This window comes from Oncorhynchus nerka, linkage group LG11, assembly GCF_034236695.1.
Source record: "Oncorhynchus nerka isolate Pitt River linkage group LG11, Oner_Uvic_2.0, whole genome shotgun sequence".
Classification (NCBI taxonomy): domain Eukaryota; kingdom Metazoa; phylum Chordata; class Actinopteri; order Salmoniformes; family Salmonidae; genus Oncorhynchus; species Oncorhynchus nerka.
In genome coordinates, this window is record NC_088406.1 from 16221623 (window position 1) to 16247877 (window position 26255).

Here is a 26255-nt window from a genome sequence, read left to right on the forward strand (position 1 = left end):
TCTCAACCCTAACCCAACTACACTCAGACCTACCACTCAGACCTTCCTCTCAACCCTAACCCAACCACACCCTAACCCAACCACACTCAGACCTACCTCTCAACCCTAACCCAACCACACTCAGACCTACCTCTCAACCTTAACCCAACCACTCTCAACCCTAACCCAACCACACTCAGACCTACCTCTCAACCCTAACCCAACCACACTCAGACCTACCTCTCAGACCTACCTCTCAACCCTAACCCAACCACATCCCAGACCTACCTCTCAACCCTAACCCAACCACACTCAGACCTACCTCTCAACCCTAACCCAACCACACACAGACCTACCTCTCAACCCTAACCCAACCACACTCAGACCTACCTCTCAACCCTTACCCAACCACACTCAGACCTACCTCTCAAACCTAACCCAACCACACTCAGACCTACCTCTCAACCCTAACCCAACCACACTCAGACCTACCTCTCAACCCTAACCCAACCACACTCAGACCTACCTCTCAACCCTAACCCAACCATACTCAGACCTACCTCTCAACCCTAACCCAACCACACTCAGACCTACCTCTCAACCCTAACCCAACCACTCTCAGACCTACCTCTCAACCCTAACCCAACCACACTCAGACCTATCTCTCAACCCTAACCCAACCACACCCTAACCCAACCACACTCAGACCTACCTCTCAACCCTAACCCAACTACACTCAGACCTACCACTCAGACCTTCCTCTCAACCCTAACCCAACCACACCCTAACCCAACCACACTCAGACCTACCTCTCAACCCTAACCCAACCACACTCAGACCTACCTCTCAACCTTAACCCAACCACTCTCAACCCTAACCCAACCACACTCAGACCTACCTCTCAACCCTAACCCAACCACTCCCAACCCTAACCCAACCACACTCAGACCTACCTCTCAACCCTAACCCAACCACACTCAGACCTACCTCTCAACCGTAACCCAACCACAACCCAGACCTACCTCTCAACCCTAACCCAATCACACTCAGACCTACCACTCAGACCTTCCTCTCAACCGTAACCCAACCACAACCCAGACCTACCTCTGAACCCTAACTCAACCACTCTCAGACCTACCTCAACCCTAACCCAACCACACTCAGACCTACCTCTCAACCCTAACCCAACCACACTCAGACCTACCTCTCAACCGTAACCCAACCACAACCCAGACCTACCTCTCAACCCTAACCCAACCACAACCCAGACCTACCTCTCAACCCTAACCCAACCACACTCAGACCTACCTCTCAGACCTACCTCTCAACCCTAACCCAACCACATCCCAGACCTACCTCTCAACCCTAACCCAACCACACTCAGACCTACCTCTCAACCCTAACCCAACCACAACCCAGACCTACCTCTCAATCCTAACCCAACCACACTCAGACCTACCTCTCAGACCTACCTCTCAACCATAACCCAACCACAATCCAGACCTACCTCTCAACCCTAACCCAACCACACTCAGACCTACCTCTCAACCCTAACCCAACCACACTCAGACCTACCTCTCAGACCTACCTCTCAACCCTAACCCAGCCACACTCAGACCTACCTCTCAACCCTAACCCAACCACACTCAGACCTACCTCTCAGACCTACCTCTCAACCCTAACCCAACCACATCCCAGACCTACCTCTCAACCCTAACCCAACCACACCCAGACCTACCTCTCAACCCTAACCCAACCACACTCAGACCTACCTCTCAGACCTACCTCTCAACCCTAACCCAGCCACACTCAGACCTCCCTCTCAACCCTAACCCAACCACACCCAGACCTACCTCTCAGACCTACCTCTCAACCCTAACCCAACCACACTCAGACCTACCTCTCAGACCTACCTCTCAACCCTAACCCAACCACAACCCAGACCTACCTCTCAACCCTAACCCAACCACACTCAGACCTACCTCTCAGACCTACCTCTCAACCCCTAACCCAACCACACTCAGACCTACCTCTCAGACCTACCTCTCAACCCTAACCCAACCACACTCAGACCTATCTCTCAACCCTAACCCAACCACACCCTAACCCAACCACACTCAGACCTACCTCTCAACCCTAACCCAACCACACTCAGACCTACCTCTCAGACCTACCTCTCAACCCTAACCCAACCACACTCAGACCTACCTCTCAACCCTAACCCAACCACACTCAGACCTACCTCTCAACCCTAACCCAACCACACTCAGACCTACCTCTCAACCCTAACCCAACCACACTCAGACCTACCTCTCAACCCTAACCCAACCACACTCAGACCTATCTCTCAACCCTAACCCAACCACACCCTAACCCAACCACACTCAGACCTACCTCTCAACCCTAACCCAACCACACCCTAACCCAACCACACTCAGACCTACCTCTCAACCCTAACCCAACTACACTCAGACCTACCACTCAGACCTTCCTCTCAACCCTAACCCAACCACACCCTAACCCAACCACACTCAGACCTACCTCTCAACCCTAACCCAACCACACTCAGACCTACCTCTCAACCTTAACCCAACCACTCTCAACCCTAACCCAACCACACTCAGACCTACCTCTCAACCCTAACCCAACCACTCCCAACCCTAACCCAACCACACTCAGACCTACCTCTCAGACCTACCTCTCAACCCTAACCCAACCACATCCCAGACCTACCTCTCAACCCTAACCCAACCACACTCAGACCTACCTCTCAACCCTAACCCAACCACACACAGACCTACCTCTCAACCCTAACCCAACCACACTCAGACCTACCTCTCAACCCTTACCCAACCACACTCAGACCTAACCCACCTACCTCTCAACCCTAACCCAACCACACTCAGACCTACCTCTCAACCCTAACCCAACCACACTCAGACCTACCTCTCAACCCTAACCCAACCACACTCAGACCTGCCTCACTCAACCCCTAACCCAACCACACTCAGACCTACCTCTCAACCCCTAACCCAACCACACTCAGACCTACCTCTCAACCCTAACCCAACCACTCTCAGACCTACCTCTCAACCCTAACCCAACCACACTCAGACCTATCTCTCAACCCTAACCCAACCACACCCTAACCCAACCACACTCAGACCTACCTCTCAACCCTAACCCAACTACACTCAGACCTACCACTCAGACCTTCCTCTCAACCCTAACCCAACCACACCCTAACCCAACCACACTCAGACCTACCTCTCAACCCTAACCCAACCACACTCAGACCTACCTCTCAACCTTAACCCAACCACTCTCAACCCTAACCCAACCACACTCAGACCTACCTCTCAACCCTAACCCAACCACTCCCAACCCTAACCCAACCACACTCAGACCTACCTCTCAACCCTAACCCAACCACACTCAGACCTACCTCTCAACCGTAACCCAACCACAACCCAGACCTACCTCTCAACCCCTAACCCAATCACACTCAGACCTACCACTCAGACCTTCCTCTCAACCGTAACCCAACCACAACCCAGACCTACCTCTGAACCCTAACTCAACCACTCTCAGACCTACCTCTCAACCCTAACCCAACCACACTCAGACCTACCTCTCAACCCTAACCCAACCACACTCAGACCTACCTCTCAACCGTAACCCAACCACAACCCAGACCTACCTCTCAACCCTAACCCAACCACAACCCAGACCTACCTCTCAACCCTAACCCAACCACACTCAGACCTACCTCTCAGACCTACCTCTCAACCCTAACCCAACCACATCCCAGACCTACCTCTCAACCCTAACCCAACCACACTCAGACCTACCTCTCAACCCTAACCCAACCACAACCCAGACCTACCTCTCAATCCTAACCCAACCACACTCAGACCTACCTCTCAGACCTACCTCTCAACCATAACCCAACCACAATCCAGACCTACCTCAACCCTAACCCAACCACACTCAGACCTACCTCTCAACCCTAACCCAACCACACTCAGACCTACCTCTCAGACCTACCTCTCAACCCTAACCCAGCCACACTCAGACCTACCTCTCAACCCTAACCCAACCACACTCAGACCTACCTCTCAGACCTACCTCTCAACCCTAACCCAACCACATCCCAGACCTACCTCTCAACCCTAACCCAACCACACCCAGACCTACCTCTCAACCCCTAACCCAACCACACTCAGACCTACCTCTCAGACCTACCTCTCAACCCTAACCCAGCCACACTCAGACCTCCTCTCAACCCTAACCCAACCACACCCAGACCTACCTCTCAGACCTACCTCTCAACCCTAACCCAACCACACTCAGACCTACCTCTCAGACCTACCTCTCAACCCTAACCCAACCACAACCCAGACCTACCTCTCAACCCTAACCCAACCACACTCAGACCTACCTCTCAGACCTACCTCTCAACCCTAACCCAACCACACTCAGACCTACCTCTCAGACCTACCTCTCAACCCTAACCCAACCACACTCAGACCTATCTCTCAACCCTAACCCAACCACACCCTAACCCAACCACACTCACACCTACCTCTCAACCCTAACCCAACCACACTCAGACCTACCTCTCAGACCTACCTCTCAACCCTAACCCAACCACACTCAGACCTACCTCTCAACCCCTAACCCAACCACACTCAGACCTACCTCTCAACCCTAACCCAACCACACTCAGACCTATCTCTCAACCCTAACCCAACCACACCCTAACCCAACCACACTCAGACCTACCTCTCAACCCTAACCCAACCACACCCTAACCCAACCACACTCAGACCTACCTCTCAACCCTAACCCAACTACACTCAGACCTACCACTCAGACCTTCCTCTCAACCCTAACCCAACCACACCCTAACCCAACCACACTCAGACCTACCTCTCAACCCTAACCCAACCACACTCAGACCTACCTCTCAACCTTAACCCAACCACTCTCAACCCTAACCCAACCACACTCAGACCTACCTCTCAACCCTAACCCAACCACTCCCAACCCTAACCCAACCACACTCAGACCTACCTCTCAACCCTAACCCAACCACACTCAGACCTACCTCTCAACCGTAACCCAACCACAACCCAGACCTACCTCTCAACCCTAACCCAATCACACTCAGACCTACCACTCAGACCTTCCTCTCAACCGTAACCCAACCACAACCCAGACCTACCTCTGAACCCTAACTCAACCACTCTCAGACCTACCTCTCAACCCTAACCCAACCACACTCAGACCTACCTCTCAACCCTAACCCAACCACACTCAGACCTACCTCTCAACCGTAACCCAACCACAACCCAGACCTACCTCTCAACCCTAACCCAACCACAACCCAGACCTACCTCTCAACCCTAACCCAACCACACTCAGACCTACCTCTCAGACCTACCTCTCAACCCTAACCCAACCACATCCCAGACCTACCTCTCAACCCTAACCCAACCACACTCAGACCTACCTCTCAACCCTAACCCAACCACAACCCAGACCTACCTCTCAATCCTAACCCAACCACACTCAGACCTACCTCTCAGACCTAGCCTCTCAACCATAACCCAACCACAATCCAGACCTACCTCTCAACCCTAACCCAACCACACTCAGACCTACCTCTCAACCCTAACCCAACCACACTCAGACCTACCTCTCAGACCTACCTCTCAACCCTAACCCAGCCACACTCAGACCTACCTCTCAACCCTAACCCAACCACACTCAGACCTACCTCTCAGACCTACCTCTCAACCCTAACCCAACCACACTCAGACCTACCTCTCAGACCTACCTCTCAACCCTAACCCAACCACAACCCAGACCTACCTCTCAACCCTAACCCAACCACACTCAGACCTACCTCTCAGACCTACCTCTCAACCCTAACCCAGCCACACAGACCTCCCTCTCAACCCTAACCCAACCACACCCAGACCTACCTCTCAGACCTACCTCTCAACCCTAACCCAACCACACTCAGACCTACCTCTCAGACCTACCTCTCAACCCTAACCCAACCACAACCCAGACCTACCTCTCAACCCTAACCCAACCACACTCAGACCTACCTCTCAGACCTACCTCTCAACCCTAACCCAACCACACTCAGACCTACCTCTCAGACCTACCTCTCAACCCTAACCCAACCACACTCAGACCTATCTCTCAACCCTAACCCAACCACACCCTAACCCAACCACACTCAGACCTACCTCTCAACCCTAACCCAACCACACTCAGACCTACCTCTCAGACCTACCTCTCAACCCTAACCCAACCACACTCAGACCTACCTCTCAACCCTAACCCAACCACACTCAGACCTACCTCTCAACCCTAACCCAACCACACTCAGACCTATCTCTCAACCCTAACCCAACCACACCCTAACCCAACCACACTCAGACCTGCTCTCAACCCCTAACCCAACCACCCCTAACCCAACCACACTCAGACCTACCTCTCAACCCTAACCCAACTACACTCAGACCTACCACTCAGACCTTCCTCTCAACCCTAACCCAACCACACCCTAACCCAACCACACTCAGACCTACCTCTCAACCCTAACCCAACCACACTCAGACCTACCTCTCAACCTTAACCCAACCACTCTCAACCCTAACCCAACCACACTCAGACCTACCTCTCAACCCTAACCCAACCACTCCCAACCCTAACCCAACCACACTCAGACCTACCTCTCAACCCCTAACCCAACCACACTCAGACCTACCTCTCAACCGTAACCCAACCACAACCCAGACCTACCTCTCAACCCTAACCCAATCACACTCAGACCTACCACTCAGACCTTCCTCTCAACCGTAACCCAACCACAACCCAGACCTACCTCTGAACCCTAACTCAACCACTCTCAGACCTACCTCTCAACCCTAACCCAACCACACTCAGACCTACCTCTCAACCCTAACCCAACCACACTCAGACCTACCTCTCAACCGTAACCCAACCACAACCCAGACCTACCTCTCAACCCTAACCCAACCACAACCCAGACCTACCTCTCAACCCTAACCCAACCACACTCAGACCTACCTCTCAGACCTACCTCTCAACCCTAACCCAACCACATCCCAGACCTACCTCTCAACCCTAACCCAACCACACTCAGACCTACCTCTCAACCCTAACCCAACCACAACCCAGACCTACCTCTCAATCCTAACCCAACCACACTCAGACCTACCTCTCAGACCTACCTCTCAACCATAACCCAACCACAATCCAGACCTACCTCTCAACCCTAACCCAACCACACTCAGACCTACCTCTCAACCCTAACCCAACCACACTCAGACCTACCTCTCAGACCTACCTCTCAACCCTAACCCAGCCACACTCAGACCTACCTCTCAACCCTAACCCAACCACACTCAGACCTACCTCTCAGACCTACCTCTCAACCCTAACCCAACCACATCCCAGACCTACCTCTCAACCCCTAACCCAACCACACTCAGACCTACCTCTCAGACCTACCTCTCAACCCCTAACCCAGCCACACTCAGACCTCCCCTCAACCCTAACCCAACCACACCCAGACCTACCTCTCAGACCTACCTCTCAACCCTAACCCAACCACACTCAGACCTACCTCTCAGACCTACCTCTCAACCCTAACCCAACCACAACCCAGACCTACCTCTCAACCCCTAACCCAACCACACTCAGACCTACCTCTCAGACCTACCTCTCAACCCTAACCCAACCACACTCAGACCTACCTCTCAGACCTACCTCTCAACCCTAACCCAACCACACTCAGACCTATCTCTCAACCCTAACCCAACCACACCCTAACCCAACCACACTCAGACCTACCTCTCAACCCCTAACCCAACCACACTCAGACCTACCTCTCAGACCTACCTCTCAACCCTAACCCAACCACACTCAGACCTACCTCTCAACCCTAACCCAACCACACTCAGACCTACCTCTCAACCCTAACCCAACCACACTCAGACCTATCTCTCAACCCTAACCCAACCACACCCTAACCCAACCACACTCAGACCTACCTCTCAACCCTAACCCAACCACACCCTAACCCAACCACACTCAGACCTACCTCTCAACCCTAACCCAACTACACTCAGACCTACCACTCAGACCTTCCTCTCAACCCCTAACCCAACCACACCCCTAACCCAACCACACTCAGACCTACCTCTCAACCCTAACCCAACCACACTCAGACCTACCTCTCAACCTTAACCCAACCACTCTCAACCCTAACCCAACCACACTCAGACCTACCTCTCAACCCTAACCCAACCACTCCCAACCCTAACCCAACCACACTCAGACCTACCTCTCAACCCTAACCCAACCACACTCAGACCTACCTCTCAACCCTAACCCAACCACACTCAGACCTACCTCTCAACCGTAACCCAACCACAACCCAGACCTACCTCTCAACCCTAACCCAACCACAACCCAGACCTACCTCTCAACCCTAACCCAACCACACTCAGACCTACCTCTCAGACCTACCTCTCAACCCTAACCCAACCACACTCAGACCTACCTCTCAACCCTAACCCAACCACACTCAGACCTACCTCTCAACCGTAACCCAACCACAACCCAGACCTACCTCTCAACCCTAACCCAATCACACTCAGACCTACCACTCAGACCTTCCTCTCAACCGTAACCCAACCACAACCCAGACCTACCTCTGAACCCTAACTCAACCACTCTCAGACCTACCTCTCAACCCTAACCCAACCACACTCAGACCTACCTCTCAACCCTAACCCAACCACACTCAGACCTACCTCTCAACCGTAACCCAACCACAACCCAGACCTACCTCTCAACCCCTAACCCAACCACAACCCAGACCTACCTCTCAAACCCTAACCCAACCACACTCAGACCTACCTCTCAGACCTACCTCTCAACCCCTAACCCAACCACATCCCAGACCTACCTCTCAACCCTAACCCAACCACACTCAGACCTACCTCTCAACCCTAACCCAACCACAACCCAGACCTACCTCTCAATCCTAACCCAACCACACTCAGACCTACCTCTCAGACCTACCTCTCAACCATAACCCAACCACAATCCAGACCTACCTCTCAACCCTAACCCAACCACACTCAGACCTACCTCTCAACCCTAACCCAACCACACTCAGACCTGCCTCTCAGACCTGCTCTCAACCCTAACCCAGCCACACTCAGACCTACCTCTCAACCCTAACCCAACCACACTCAGACCTACCTCTCAGACCTACCTCTCAACCCTAACCCAACCACATCCCAGACCTACCTCTCAACCCTAACCCAACCACACCCAGACCTACCTCTCAACCCTAACCCAACCACACTCAGACCTACCTCTCAGACCTACCTCTCAACCCTAACCCAGCCACACTCAGACCTCCCTCTCAACCCTAACCCAACCACACCCAGACCTACCTCTCAGACCTACCTCTCAACCCTAACCCAACCACACTCAGACCTACCTCTCAGACCTACCTCTCAACCCTAACCCAACCACAACCCAGACCTACCTCTCAACCCTAACCCAACCACACTCAGACCTACCTCTCAGACCTACCTCTCAACCCTAACCCAACCACACTCAGACCTACCTCTCAGACCTACCTCTCAACCCTAACCCAACCACACTCAGACCTATCTCTCAACCCTAACCCAACCACACCCTAACCCAACCACACTCAGACCTACCTCTCAACCCTAACCCAACCACACTCAGACCTACCTCTCAGACCTACCTCTCAACCCTAACCCAACCACACTCAGACCTACCTCTCAACCCCAACCCAACCACACTCAGACCTACCTCTCAACCCTAACCCAACCACACTCAGACCTATCTCTCAACCCTAACCCAACCACACCCTAACCCAACCACACTCAGACCTACCTCTCAACCCTAACCCAACCACACCCTAACCCAACCACACTCAGACCTACCTCTCAACCCTAACCCAACTACACTCAGACCTACCACTCAGACCTTCCTCTCAACCCTAACCCAACCACACCCTAACCCAACCACACTCAGACCTACCTCTCAACCTTAACCCAACCACTCTCAACCCTAACCCAACCACACTCAGACCTACCTCTCAACCCTAACCCAACCACTCCCAACCCTAACCCAACCACACCCTAACCCAACCACACTCAGACCTACCTCTCAACCCTAACCCAACCACACTCAGACCTACCTCTCAACCGTAACCCAACCACAACCCAGACCTACCTCTCAACCCTAACCCAATCACACTCAGACCTACCACTCAGACCTTCCTCTCAACCGTAACCCAACCACAACCCAGACCTACCTCTGAACCCTAACTCAACCACTCTCAGACCTACCTCTCAACCCCTAACCCAACCACACTCAGACCTACCTCTCAACCCTAACCCAACCACACTCAGACCTACCTCTCAACCGTAACCCAACCACAACCCAGACCTACCTCTCAACCCTAACCCAACCACAACCCAGACCTACCTCTCAACCCTAACCCAACCACACTCAGACCTACCTCTCAGACCTACCTCTCAACCCTAACCCAACCACATCCCAGACCTACCTCTCAACCCTAACCCAACCACACTCAGACCTACCTCTCAACCCTAACCCAACCACAACCCAGACCTACCTCTCAATCCTAACCCAACCACACTCAGACCTACCTCTCAGACCTACCTCTCAACCATAACCCAACCACAATCCAGACCTACCTCTCAACCCTAACCCAACCACACTCAGACCTACCTCTCAACCCTAACCCAACCACACTCAGACCTACCTCTCAGACCTACCTCTCAACCCTAACCCAGCCACACTCAGACCTACCTCTCAACCCTAACCCAACCACACTCAGACCTACCTCTCAGACCTACCTCTCAACCCTAACCCAACCACATCCCAGACCTACCTCTCAACCCTAACCCAACCACACCCAGACCTACCTCTCAACCCTAACCCAACCACACTCAGACCTACCTCTCAGACCTACCTCTCAACCCTAACCCAGCCACACTCAGACCTCCTCTCAACCCTAACCCAACCACACCCAGACCTACCTCTCAGACCTACCTCTCAACCCTAACCCAACCACACTCAGACCTACCTCTCAGACCTACCTCTCAACCCTAACCCAACCACAACCCAGACCTACCTCTCAACCCTAACCCAACCACACTCAGACCTACCTCTCAGACCTACCTCTCAACCCTAACCCAACCACACTCAGACCTACCTCTCAGACCTACCTCTCAACCCTAACCCAACCACACTCAGACCTATCTCTCAACCCTAACCCAACCACACCCTAACCCAACCACACTCAGACCTACCTCTCAACCCTAACCCAACCACACTCAGACCTACCTCTCAGACCTACCTCTCAACCCTAACCCAACCACACTCAGACCTACCTCTCAACCCTAACCCAACCACACTCAGACCTACCTCTCAACCCTAACCCAACCACACTCAGACCTATCTCTCAACCCTAACCCAACCACACCCTAACCCAACCACACTCAGACCTACCTCTCAACCCTAACCCAACCACACCCTAACCCAACCACACTCAGACCTACCTCTCAACCCTAACCCAACTACACTCAGACCTACCACTCAGACCTTCCTCTCAACCCTAACCCAACCACACCCTAACCCAACCACACTCAGACCTACCTCTCAACCCTAACCCAACCACACTCAGACCTACCTCTCAACCTTAACCCAACCACTCTCAACCCTAACCCAACCACACTCAGACCTACCTCTCAACCCTAACCCAACCACTCCCAACCCTAACCCAACCACACTCAGACCTACCTCTCAACCCTAACCCAACCACACTCAGACCTACCTCTCAACCCTAACCCAACCACACTCAGACCTACCTCTCAACCGTAACCCAACCACAACCCAGACCTACCTCTCAACCCTAACCCAACCACAACCCAGACCTACCTCTCAACCCTAACCCAACCACACTCAGACCTACCTCTCAGACCTACCTCTCAACCCTAACCCAACCACATCCCAGACCTACCTCTCAACCCTAACCCAACCACACTCAGACCTACCTCTCAACCCTAACCCAACCACAACCCAGACCTACCTCTCAATCCTAACCCAACCACACTCAGACCTATCTCTCAACCCTAACCCAACCACACCCTAACCCAACCACACTCAGACCTACCTCTCAACCCTAACCCAACCACACTCAGACCTACCTCTCAGACCTACCTCTCAACCCTAACCCAACCACACTCAGACCTACCTCTCAACCCTAACCCAACCACACTCAGACCTACCTCTCAACCCTAACCCAACCACACCCTAACCCAACCACACTCAGACCTACCTCTCAACCCTAACCCAACTACACTCAGACCTACCACTCAGACCTTCCTCTCAACCCTAACCCAACCACCCCTAACCCAACCACACTCAGACCTACCTCTCAACCCTAACCCAACCACACACAGACCTACCTCTCAACCCTAACCCAACCACACTCAGACCTACCTCTCAACCCTTACCCAACCACACTCAGACCTACCTCTCAAACCTAACCCAACCACACTCAGACCTACCTCTCAACCCTAACCCAACCACACTCAGACCTACCTCTCAACCCTAACCCAACCACACTCAGACCTACCTCTCAACCCTAACCCAACCACACTCAGACCTACCTCTCAACCCTAACCCAACCACACTCAGACCTGCCTCTCAACCCTAACCCAACCACACTCAGACCTGCCTCTCAACCCTAACCCAACCACACTCAGACCTACCTCTCAACCCTAACCCAACCACACTCAGACCTATCTCTCAACCCTAACCCAACCACACCCTAACCCAACCACACTCAGACCTACCTCTCAACCCTAACCCAACTACACTCAGACCTACCACTCAGACCTTCCTCTCAACCCCTAACCCAACCACACCCTAACCCAACCACACTCAGACCTACCTCTCAACCCGAACCCAACCACACTCAGACCTACCTCTCAACCTTAACCCAACCACTCTCAACCCCTAACCCAACCACACTCAGACCTACCTCTCAACCCTAACCCAACCACTCCCAACCCTAACCCAACCACACTCAGACCTACCTCTCAACCCTAACCCAACCACACTCAGACCTACCTCTCAACCGTAACCCAACCACAACCCAGACCTACCTCTCAACCCTAACCCAATCACACTCAGACCTACCACTCAGACCTTCCTCTCAACCGTAACCCAACCACAACCCAGACCTACCTCTGAACCCTAACTCAACCACTCTCAGACCTACCTCTCAACCCTAACCCAACCACACTCAGACCTACCTCTCAACCCTAACCCAACCACACTCAGACCTACCTCTCAGACCTACCTCTCAACCCTAACCCAGCCACACTCAGACCTACCTCTCAACCCCTAACCCAACCACACTCAGACCTACCTCTCAGACCTACCTCTCAACCCTAACCCAACCACATCCCAGACCTACCTCTCAACCCTAACCCAACCACACCCAGACCTACCTCTCAACCCCTAACCCAACCACACTCAGACCTACCTCTCAGACCTACCTCTCAACCCTAACCCAGCCACACTCAGACCTCCCTCTCAACCCTAACCCAACCACACCCAGACCTACCTCTCAGACCTACCTCTCAACCCTAACCCAACCACACTCAGACCTACCTCTCAGACCTACCTCTCAACCCTAACCCAACCACAACCCAGACCTACCTCTCAACCCTAACCCAACCACACTCAGACCTACCTCTCAGACCTACCTCTCAACCCTAACCCAACCACACTCAGACCTACCTCTCAGACCTACCTCTCAACCCTAACCCAACCACACTCAGACCTATCTCTCAACCCTAACCCAACCACACCTACCCCAACCACACTCAGACCTACCTCTCAACCCTAACCCAACCACACTCAGACCTACCTCTCAGACCTACCTCTCAACCCTAACCCAACCACACTCAGACCTACCTCTCAACCCTAACCCAACCACACTCAGACCTACCTCTCAACCCTAACCCAACCACACTCAGACCTATCTCTCAACCCTAACCCAACCACACCCTAACCCAACCACACTCAGACCTACCTCTCAACCCTAACCCAACCACACCCTAACCCAACCACACTCAGACCTACCTCTCAACCCTAACCCAACTACACTCAGACCTACCACTCAGACCTTCCTCTCAACCCTAACCCAACCACACCCTAACCCAACCACACTCAGACCTACCTCTCAACCCTAACCCAACCACACTCAGACCTACCTCTCAACCTTAACCCAACCACTCTCAACCCTAACCCAACCACACTCAGACCTACCTCTCAACCCCTAACCCAACCACTCCCAACCCTAACCCAACCACACTCAGACCTACCTCTCAACCCTAACCCAACCACACTCAGACCTACCTCTCAACCCTAACCCAACCACACTCAGACCTACCTCTCAACCGTAACCCAACCACAACCCAGACCTACCTCTCAACCCCTAACCCAACCACAACCCAGACCTACCTCTCAACCCCTAACCCAACCACACTCAGACCTACCTCTCAGACCTACCTCTCAACCCTAACCCAACCACATCCCAGACCTACCTCTCAACCCCTAACCCAACCACACTCAGACCTACCTCTCAACCCTAACCCAACCACACTCAGACCTATCTCTCAACCCTAACCCAACCACACCCTAACCCAACCACACTCAGACCTACCTCTCAACCCTAACCCAACCACACCCTAACCCAACCACACTCAGACCTACCTCTCAACCCCTAACCCAACTACACTCAGACCTACCACTCAGACCTTCCTCTCAACCCTAACCCAACCACACCCTAACCCAACCACACTCAGACCTACCTCTCAACCCTAACCCAACCACACTCAGACCTACCTCTCAACCTTAACCCAACCACTCTCAACCCTAACCCAACCACACTCAGACCTGCCTCTCAACCCTAACCCAACCACTCCCAACCCTAACCCAACCACACTCAGACCTACCTCTCAACCCTAACCCAACCACACTCAGACCTACCTCTCAACCCTAACCCAACCACACTCAGACCTACCTCTCAACCGTAACCCAACCACAACCCAGACCTACCTCTCAACCCTAACCCAACCACAACCCAGACCTACCTCTCAACCCCTAACCCAACCACACTCAGACCTACCTCTCAGACCTACCTCTCAACCCTAACCCAACCACATCCCAGACCTACCTCTCAACCCTAACCCAACCACACTCAGACCTACCTCTCAACCCCTAACCCAACCACAACCCAGACCTACCTCTCAATCCTAACCCAACCACACTCAGACCTACCTCTCAGACCTACCTCTCAACCATAACCCAACCACAATCCAGACCTACCTCTCAACCCTAACCCAACCACACTCAGACCTACCTCTCAACCCTAACCCAACCACACTCAGACCTACCTCTCAGACCTACCTCTCAACCCCTAACCCAGCCACACTCAGACCTACCTCTCAACCCTAACCCAACCACACTCAGACCTACCTCTCAGACCTACCTCTCAACCCTAACCCAACCACATCCCAGACCTACCTCTCAACCCTAACCCAACCACACCCAGACCTACCTCTCAACCCTAACCCAACCACACTCAGACCTACCTCTCAGACCTACCTCTCAACCCTAACCCAGCCACACTCAGACCTCCCTCTCAACCCTAACCCAACCACACCCAGACCTACCTCTCAGACCTACCTCTCAACCCTAACCCAACCACACTCAGACCTACCTCTCAGACCTACCTCTCAACCCTAACCCAACCACAACCCAGACCTACCTCTCAACCCTAACCCAACCACACTCAGACCTACCTCTCAGACCTACCTCTCAACCCTAACCCAACCACACTCAGACCTACCTCTCAGACCTACCTCTCAACCCTAACCCAACCACACTCAGACCTATCTCTCAACCCTAACCCAACCACACCCTAACCCAACCACACTCAGACCTACCTCTCAACCCTAACCCAACCACACTCAGACCTACCTCTCAGACCTACCTCTCAACCCTAACCCAACCACACTCAGACCTACCTCTCAACCCTAACCCAACCACCAAAACTGATATTTGAAAATAAAAGAAACCTTAACTTGACAACAAATGAGATATTGGCAAAACAAACTAACAGTTAAAACTAAGTAAATATAAATAAACATATCTAGTATTGGCACAATGAAGTCACAGTCAATTGTGTGGCGACAACGCTTTCAACCGTAACCCAACCACCGAGACCAGGGGAGGTGTGTGTCTGTGTGTAAAGTGTAAAAGATAGATGAAGAGAGAGAGTTGCAGTAGGGTGGCAGTGTTACTCTCCTGACTGGCTCTGTTCCTTATCACTCACTATAAAGCAGCAGGAACTCACATAGGAACTCTCTGTGTGTCTCTCTCTCTCTCTCTCTCTCTCTCTCTCTCTCTCTCTCTCTCTCTCTCTCTCTATCTGTCTGTCTCTCGCTCGCTCTCTCTCGCTTTGTCGTTCGCTCTCTCGCTTTGTCGCTTGCTCGCTCTGTCTCTCGCTCGCTCTCTCTCGCTCTGTCTGTCTCTCGCTCTGTCTGTCTCTCGCTCGCCCTGTCTCTCTCTGTCTATCGCTCTCTGTCTCTCTGTCTATCTCTCTCTGTCTCGGTTTCAATTCAAGGGGCTTTATTAACATGGGAAACATACAGTTGAAGTTTATACACACTTAGGTTGGAGTCATTAAAACTCGTTTTTCAACCACTCCACAAATTTCTTGTCAACAAACTATAGTTTTGGCAAGTCGGTTAGGACATCTACTTTGTACATGACACAAGTCATTTTTCCAACAATTGTTTACAGACTGATTATTTCACTTATAATTTCACTGTATCACAGTTCCAGTGGATCAGAAGTTTACATACACTGAGTTGACTTCTGCCTTTAAACAGCTTGGAAAATTCCATGAAATTATGTCATGTCTTTAGAAGCGTCTGATAGGCTAATTGACATAATTTGAGTCAATTGGAGATGTACCTGTGGATGTATTTCAAGGCCTACCTTCAAACTCAGTGCCTCTTTGTTTGACATCATGGGAAAATCAAAAGAAATCAGCCAAGATCTCAGAAACAAAATTATAGACCTCCACAAGTCTGGTTCATCCTTGGGAGCAATTTCAAAACGCCTGAAGTTACCACGTTCATCTGTACAAACAATAGCACGCAAGTATAAACACCATGGGACCATGCAGCCGTCATACCACTCAAGAAGGAGACGAGTTCTGTCTCCAAGAGATGAACGGACTTTGGTTTGAAAAGTGCAAATCATTCCCAGAACAACAGCAAAGGACCTTGTGAAGATGCTGGAGGAAACAGATACAAAATTATCTATATCCACAGTAAAACGAGTCCTATATCGACATAACCTGAAAGGCCGCTCAGCAAGGAAGAAGCCACTGCTCCAAAACGCCATAAAAAGCCAGACTACGGTTTGCAACTGCACATGGGGACAAAGATCGTACTTTTTGGAGAAATGTCCTCTGGTCTGTTGAAACAAAAATAGAACTGTTTGACCATCGTTATGTTTGGAGGAAGAAGGGGGAGGCTTGCAAGCCGAAAAACACCATCCCAACCTTGAAGAACGGGGGTGGCAGCATCATGTTGTGGGGCTGCTTTGCTGCAGGAGGGACTGGTGCACTTCACAAAATAGATGGCAGCATGAGGCAGGGAAAATTATGTGGATAAATTGAAGCAACATCTCAAGACATCAGTCAGGAAGTTAAAGCTTTGTCACAAATGGGTCTTCCAAATGGACAATGACCCCAAGAATATCTCCAAAGTTGTGGCAAAATGGCTTAAGGACAACACAGTCAAGGTATTGGAGTGGCCATCACAAAGCCCTGACTTTAATCCGATTTGTGGGCAGAACTGATAAAGCTGGTGTGAGCCAGGAGGCCTACAAACCTGACTCAGTTACACCAGCTCTGTCAGGAGGAATGAGCCAAAATTCACCTTCCCTTTGTGGGAAGTTTGTGGAAGGCTACCTGAAACGTTTGACCCAAGTTAAACAATTTAAAGGCAATGCTACCAAATACTAATTGAGTGTATCTAAACTTCTGACCCACTGGGAATGTGATTTAAAGAAATAAAAGCTGAAATAAATCATTCTCTCTACTACTTTTCTGACATTTCACCTTCTTAAAGTAAAATATAAAAAATCTGAGTTGATTTCTAATGCCTGATCAGTCTCGGGTCTAGGTTTGATCTGAGTTGATTGATGTGGTCTGTTGTCTCTCAGGTCAAAGCTGGGTCTGTTTCAGTCCAGGATTAGTTTACAGAAAGCCAACGTTAAGGTAAGCACTCTTCCTCAAACCACATGTTGGTATGCAGAGCAATCTGGCCTGCTGTTTAACTGTCACTCTCAGTCTCTCTCTCTCTGTCTCTCTGTCTCTCTGTCACTGTGTCATACTCTCTCTCTGTCATTGTCTCTCTCTCTCTCTCTCTCTCTCTCTCTCTCTCTCTCTCGTTGTCTCTCTCTCTCTGTCACTCTGTCTCTCTCATTCTGTCTGTCCTTATGTCTGTCAATTCAATTCAATGCAATTCAAGGGCTTTATTGGCATGGGAAACGTGTTAACATTGCCAAAGCAAGTGAGGTAGATAATATATAAAGTGAATATATAAAGTGAAATAAACAATAAAAGTTAACAGTAAACATCACACATAGAGAAGTTTCAAAACAATAAAGACATTACAAATGTCATATTATATATATACAGTGTTTTAACAATGTACAAATGGTTAAAGGACACAATATGAAATAAATAAGCATAAATATGGGTTGTATTTACAATGGTGTTTGTTCTTCACTGGTTGCCCTTTTCTCGTGGCAACAGGTCACAAATCTTGCTGCTGTGATGGTACACTGTGGAATTTCACCCAGTAGATATGGGAGTTTATCAAAATTGGATTTGTTTTCGAATTCTTTGTGGATCTGTGTAATCTAAGGGAAATATGTCTCTCTAATATGGTCATACATTGGGCAGGAGGTTAGAAAGTGCAGCTCAGTTTCCACCTCATTTTGTGGGCAGTGTGCACATAGCCTGTCTTCTCTTGAGAGCCATGTCTGCCTGCGGCGGCCTTTCTCAATAGCAAGGCTATGCTCACTGAGTCTGTACATAGTCAAAGCTTTCCTTAAGTTTGGGTCAGTCACAGTGGTCAGGTATTCTGCCGGTGTGCACTCTCTGTTTAGGGCCAAATAGCATTCTAGTTTGCTCTGTTTTTTTGTTAATTCTTTCTAATGTGTCAAGTAATTATCTTTTAGTTTTCTCATGATTTGGTTGGGTCTAATTGTGTTGCTGTCCTGGGGCTCTGTGGGGTGTGTTTGTGAACAGAGCCCCAGGGCCAGCTTGCTTAGGGGACTCTTCTCCAGGTTCATCTCTCTGTAGGTGATGGCTTTGTTATGGACGGTTTGGGAATTGCTTCCTTTTAGGTGGTTATAGCTCTTTTCTGGATTTTGATAATTAGTGGGTATCGGCCTAATTCTGCTCTGCATGCATAATTTGGTGTTCTACGTTGTCTGTCTCTGTCTAGTTGAAAGCCAAGAGGAGTGACTGTAACTCTAAAGCAACCCATGCCAGGAATGACTACCTGTTAACCTTGGCAGCAGCCAACGCTCACCACGACCGCTACTACCACACAGACCTGCTGCACTGTATACAGGTACCACACACACACACACACACACACACACACACACACACACACACACACACACACACACACACACACATTAGGCCTTAGTGACTGGTTGGTGAGGTGAATGATAGTGGACCCTCTAGACTGTGAGATAATCACATACACTCCCACACAGACAGACACATGCGTCAGAGATACAGAATCTTTAGTGTTCAGACATCATAGTGTTGACGCTCATCTTTTAGCATGCTTCACAAACACCTCAGCCACTGCTCGGTGTGTCAGCTTACTGTATCTCAGGTCATGAACTCATCTCACATTAAGACACACACACACACACACACACACACACACACACACACATGCTGTGATAGGAAGAAGGGTTCACTAATTACTCTTCTAACTGTCTCATCCCCCCTTCCTCTCCTCCTTCCCCTTCTCTCCTCCTTCCCCTTCTCTCCTCCTTCCCCTCCTCTCCTCCTTCCCCTCTCTCCTCCTTCCCCTTCTCTCCTCCTTCCCCTTCTCTCCTCCTTCCCCTTCTCTCCTCCTTCCCCTTCTCTCCCCCTTCCCCTCCTCTCCCCCTTCCCCTCCTCTCCTCCTTCCCATTCTCTCCTTCTCTCTTCCTTCCCCTCCTCTCCTCCTTCCCCTTCTCTCCCCATTCCCCTCCTCTCCTCCTTCCCATTCTCTCCTCCTTCTCCTTCTCTCCTCCTTCCCATTCTCTCCTCCTTCTCCTTCTCTCCTCCTTCTCCTTCTCTCCTCCTTCTCCTTCTCTCCTCCTTCCCCTTCTCTCCTTCTCTCCTCCTTCCCCTTCTCTCCTTCTCTCCTCCTTCCCCTTCTCTCCTTCTCTCGTCCTTCCCCTTCTCTCGTCCTTCCCCTTCTCTCCCCCTTCCCCTTCTCTCCTTCTCTCCTCCTTCCCCTTCTCTCCTTCTCTACTCCTTCCCCTTCTCTCCTCCTCTCCCTTCTCCTTCTCTCCCCCTTCCCCTCCTCTCCTCCTTCCCCTTCTCTCCTTCTCTCCTCCTTCCCCTTCTCTCCTCCTTTCCTCCTTCCCCTTCTCTCCTCCTTCCCCTTCTCTCCTCCTTTCCTCCTTCCCCTTCTCTCCTTCTCTCCTCCTTCTCTCTCTCTCCCCTCTCGCTATCTCTGGCTGTGGTGCTGTAGTGAACCCCAGGATACTGTATGTGACTGCATTGAACCCCAGGATACTGTATGTGACTGTAGTGTACCCCAGGATACTGTATGTGACTGTAGTGAACCCCAGGATACTGTATGTGACTGTAGTGAACCCCAGGAGACTGTATGTGACTGTAGTGAACCCCAGGATACTGTATGTAACTGTATTGAACCCCAGGATACTGTATGTGACTGTAGTGAACCCCAGGATACTGTATGTGACTGTATTGAACCCCAGGATACTGTATGTGACTGTAGTGAACCCCAGGATACTATATGTGACTGCTGAGAGACTCTCTCGTCCATAATAGATAGATAGACACACACACACACACACACACACACACAAGGGACAGCAGTTCAGGGCATCAACCACACATACAAGCTGCTGTTATCACTCCTCCTCTCCCACTCCTTGTACTTGAGAATATAATGCTTCATTCGTCCTGTGAGGTCATCCCTGGTTAGGGAGGATTGTTGAAGTCAGATAATCAGAATGTCTAGATGGTTGATTACCTCAACCAAGGAAGGAGTTGGAACAGGGCCCATCTCTCCACCCCGCCCCTCTCACTCACACACACACACACACACACACACACACACACACACACACACACACACACACACACACACACACACAGCTATGTGTTAGCTGTTTGTACTGAATGATGCAGTTGGTGCCACAGAGAAATGTGATCTGTGTCTTTTTCTGGCCACTTGAATAATTATGCTGTTCACACTGCCCTACATGGATGAGTGGAGAGAGGGAGGAGGGGAAGGGAGGGATGAGGAAGGGGGGTAAGGGTTCGGTAGTACTTTTGGGACTAGCCTCCACCCTCAATGACGGAAATTCCCTAGATTTGTCATCGTGCCATTGTTTCAGCTGTGTGTGTGGGGGGTTGGATAGGGCTATAGTGCTGTCTGCTGTTGGGAAAGATGAAGGGGGTCAGATTCTTATCCAACAAGAGAACACACAGACCCACACATAGATCCATACATCCTCTGCATCGTCAAACAACAGGTCTTTCCTGCCCTATCTTCCTCCCTCAGTCTATCCTTCTTCTTCCTCCACCTTCTCCCTGCTTGTACTAGCTGTTAATGATTTATTACTGTCTTTATCCATTCATATACCCCCTCTCTCTGTCTCTCTGTCTGTCTCTCTGTCTCTCTGTCCCTCTCTCTGTCCCTCTCTCTGTCTCTCTCTCTCCTCTCTCTCTCTCTCTCTCTCTCTCTCTCTCTCTCTCTCACTGTCTCTCTGTCCCTCTCCCTCTCACTGTCTCTGTCTCTGTCTCTCTCTCTCTCACTGTCACTGTCTCTGTCTCTCTCCTCTCTCTCTCTGTGTCTCTGTCTCTCTCCTCTCTCTCTCTCTTTCTCTGTCTCTCTCCTCTCTCTCTCTCTCTCTCTCTCTTGCTCTGTCTCTGTCTCTCTCTCTCTGTCTCTCTCTCTCTCTCTTGCTCTTTCTCTCTCTCTCTCTCTCTCTCTCTCTCTTGCTCTTTCTCTGTCTCTGTCTCTCTCTCTCTCTCTCTCTCTCTCTCTCTCTTGCTCTGTCTCTGTCTCTCTCTCTCTCTTGCTCTGTCTCTGTCTCTGTCTCTCTCTCTCTCTCTCTCTCTCTTGCTCTCTGTCACTGTGTCATACTCTCTCTCTGTCATTGTCTCTCTCTCTCTGTCTCTCTCTCTCTCACTGTCACTGTCTCTGTCTCTCTCCTTTCTCTGTCTCTGTCTCTCTCCTCTCTCTCTGTCTCTCTCCTCTCTCTCTCTCGCTCTTGCTCTGTCTCTGTCTCTCTCTCTCTGTCTCTCTCTCTCTCTCTTGCTCTTTCTCTGTCTCTCTCTCTCTCCCTCTCTCTCTCTCTCTCTTGCTCTTTCTCTGTCTCTGTCTCTCTCTCTCTCTCTCTCTCTTGCTCTGTCTCTGTCTCTCTCCTCTCTCTCTGTCTCTCTCTCTCTGTCTCTCTCAGGAGTTGGATGGCGGGATATATAACCATGTGAAGGACTATCTGATCTCTATCTGTCAGACAGAGCTGGAGGCCTTTCAGGTCATACACAACACCTTCCAGTTCTTACTGGACAAATCCACCCGGGTGAGACAGCTGTGTGGGTGTTTCTGTGTGTGGGTGTTTCTGCGTGTGGGTGTTTCTGCGTGTGGGTGTTTCTGCGTGTGGGTGTTTCTGCGTGTGGGTGTTTCTGCGTGTGGGTGTAATCCTGTATATCTCTGTCTCTCTCAGGTGGTGCAGGAGTTTAACCAGCAGCTCTTCATGCAGGAGAACCCTGTGTTTCATAAAGCACAAGACTTCCAGTTCCAACCCAGCGACTGTGACACGGTGAGACACACACACACACACAGTCAGACAGACACACACACTAACAGGCTTCCTGTATCTGAGATGTCCTTACTCAACCCTCTCCAACCCTGTTCTCTGTTCATATGCTGTGTTCATGTGCTCGCCTCACGGAAACGTTCCAAGTACAGAGCGACTTTCCAAACAAGTTACCGTGACGATCTTCCCATGGGAGTTTCTGAGGAGCACTTGAACACAGCATTACTCTTCACTGTGTTAATAAAAAAAATACAAATGTTAACCTTTATTTAACCTGGCAAGTCAGTTGATAACAAATTCTTATTTACAATGACGGCCTACCCCGGCCAAACCCGACGACGCTGGGTCAATTGTGCGCCGCCGTATGGGACTCCCAATCACGGCCGGTTGTGATACAGCCTGGAATCGACCCAGGGTGTCTGTAGTGACGCCTCAAGCACTGAGATTCAGTGCCTTAGACCCCTGCGCCACTCGGGAGCCACCCGCATGGGAGCCACCCACAGTTAACACCGAGTACGTTGACATGTACATTAATCATTTGATAATAATCTGATTATGGATTCACTCATGTAAACACCTTACTCTGCTTATCTTCATCGGCGTCAGGTCAAAATCTAAATAAACATAAACCGATTAAAACACCTGGTTTTCTGAGCAATCTTTCAAATGATTAGGACATTTAAACACCTGGTTTTCTAAACAATCTTTCAAATGATTAGGACATTTAAACACCTTAATGGGCATTCCAGCAGTGTATGTGATCTGAGCATGTTCCAGCACCAGCCAAGCGAGCCTCCCTCTTTGTGAAGTGAAGTGAGTTTGGAACAACTGAATGTATAGGTCTTAGAAGTAGTTTTCACTTATAAACTTTAGATGCCCAAACTCAGAATCAAATATGCTTCCCAAAAATAACATGGTCACTGTGGTAGAATGTTTATATAGATTGGAGATGTTCTGCATTTATCACAGTGACATCAGGTCTCCTGATCTCAGATGTGTCCATGTAAACAAGATTATTAGGGGAATCATTCTTCTTACAAAACATGTAAACATTTAAACAACTATTATATTAACCTGACTATCCACGATGATTAAATGATTGTGTGCATATAACCATACTCACTGTCTCTGTGCCTTCACATGTTGAAACAGTCCTTCTGTAAACCTTTCTGTTAAGTCTGTAGTCTGCACTATAACACCTACAGTCAGTGTTTGACTTGGTCTGAAATGTGTGTCGGTAACACAGGGACTACACAATACTGTTGAGTTAATATTCTATAAGAGGAACAGGGACTACACAATACTGTTGAGTTAATATTCTATAAGAGGAACAGGGACTACACAATACTGTAGAGTTAATATTCTATAAGAGGAACAGGGACTACACAATACTGTAGAGTTAATATTCTATAAGAGGAACAGGGACTACACAATACTGTAGAGTTAATATTCTATAAGAGGAACAGGGACTACACAATACTGTTGAGTTAATATTCTATAAGAGGAACAGGAGCCCCACAATACTGTTGAGTTAATATTCTATAAGAGGAACAGGGACTACACAATACTGTTGAGTTAATATTCTATAAGAGGAACAGGGACTACACAATACTGTTGAGTTAATATTCTATAAGAGGAACAGGGACTACACAATACTGTTGAGTTAATATTCTATAAGAGGAACAGGGACAACACAATACTGTTGAGTTAATATTCTATAAGAGGAACAGGGACAACACAATACTGTTGAGTTAATATTATATAAGAGGAACAGGGACAACACAATACTGTTGAGTTAATATTCTATAAGAGGAACAGGGACTACACAATACTGTTAATATTATATAAGAGGAACAGGGACAACACAATACTGTTGAGTTAATATTATATAAGAGGAACAGGGACTACACAATACTGTTGAGTTAATATTATATAAGAGGAACAGGGACAACACAATACTGTTGAGTTAATATTCTATAAGAGGAACAGGGACTACACAATACTGTTAATATTCTATAAGAGGAACAGGGACAACACAATACTGTTGAGTTAATATTATATAAGAGGAACAGGGACTACACAATACTGTTGAGTTAATATTATATAAGAGGAACAGGGACAACACAATACTGTTGAGTTAATATTCTATAAGAGGAACAGGGACTACACAATACTGTAGAGTTAATATTCTATAAGAGGAACAGGGACTACACAATACTGTTGAGTTAATATTCTATAAGAGGAACAGGGACTACACAATACTGTTGAGTTAATATTCTATAAGAGGAACAGGGACTACACAATACTGTTGAGTTAATATTATATAAGAGGAACAGGGACTACACAATACTGTTGAGTTAATATTATATAAGAGGAACAGGGACAACACAATACTGTTGAGTTAATATTCTATAAGAGGAACAGGGACTACACAATACTGTTGAGTTAATATTATATAAGAGGAACAGGGACTACACAATACTGTTGAGTTAATATTATATAAGAGGAACAGGGACTACACAATACTGTTGAGTTAATATTATATAAGAGGAACAGGGACTACACAATACTGTTGAGTTAATATTCTATAAGAGGTTCAGGGACTACACAATACTGTAGAGTTAATATTCTATAAGAGGAACAGGGACTACACAATACTGTTGAGTTAATATTCTATAAGAGGAACAGGGACTACACAATACTGTTGAGTTAATATTCTATAAGAGGAACAGGGACTACACAATACTGTAGAGTTAATATTCTATAAGAGGAACAGGAAGTCAAGCAGTAGGACATGTGAAGTGGTGGTACTCAGCTCCGGTGAGCTCCTTCCCAAGTCAAGCACTGAATACTGTACGTATGTGTCTCTCTCTCTCTCTCTGTCACTACAAACTATTTTCCCTTCATTGTCTTTCTCCTTCAAACCTTTTCAACCTTTGCTAACTCTTTCTCTCCTAACTATT

At 49.6% G+C, this 26255-nt stretch overlaps 1 protein-coding gene across 4 annotated transcripts in view; it reads left to right on the forward strand.

The window, feature by feature from the left end:
• The window catches only part of LOC115124410 (F-BAR and double SH3 domains protein 2-like), a 124297-nt gene that overhangs the window by 56442 nt on the left and 41600 nt on the right, over window positions 1-26255 (forward strand). For all 4 annotated transcript variants that reach the window (XM_065024250.1, XM_065024247.1, XM_065024248.1 and 1 more), the window contains exons 7-10: window positions 18418-18472; window positions 19710-19838; window positions 22933-23055; window positions 23200-23295. In XM_065024250.1, the coding sequence (XP_064880322.1) occupies window positions 18418-18472; window positions 19710-19838; window positions 22933-23055; window positions 23200-23295 (403 nt within the window). The remainder of the gene's footprint in view (window positions 1-18417; window positions 18473-19709; window positions 19839-22932; window positions 23056-23199; window positions 23296-26255) is intronic.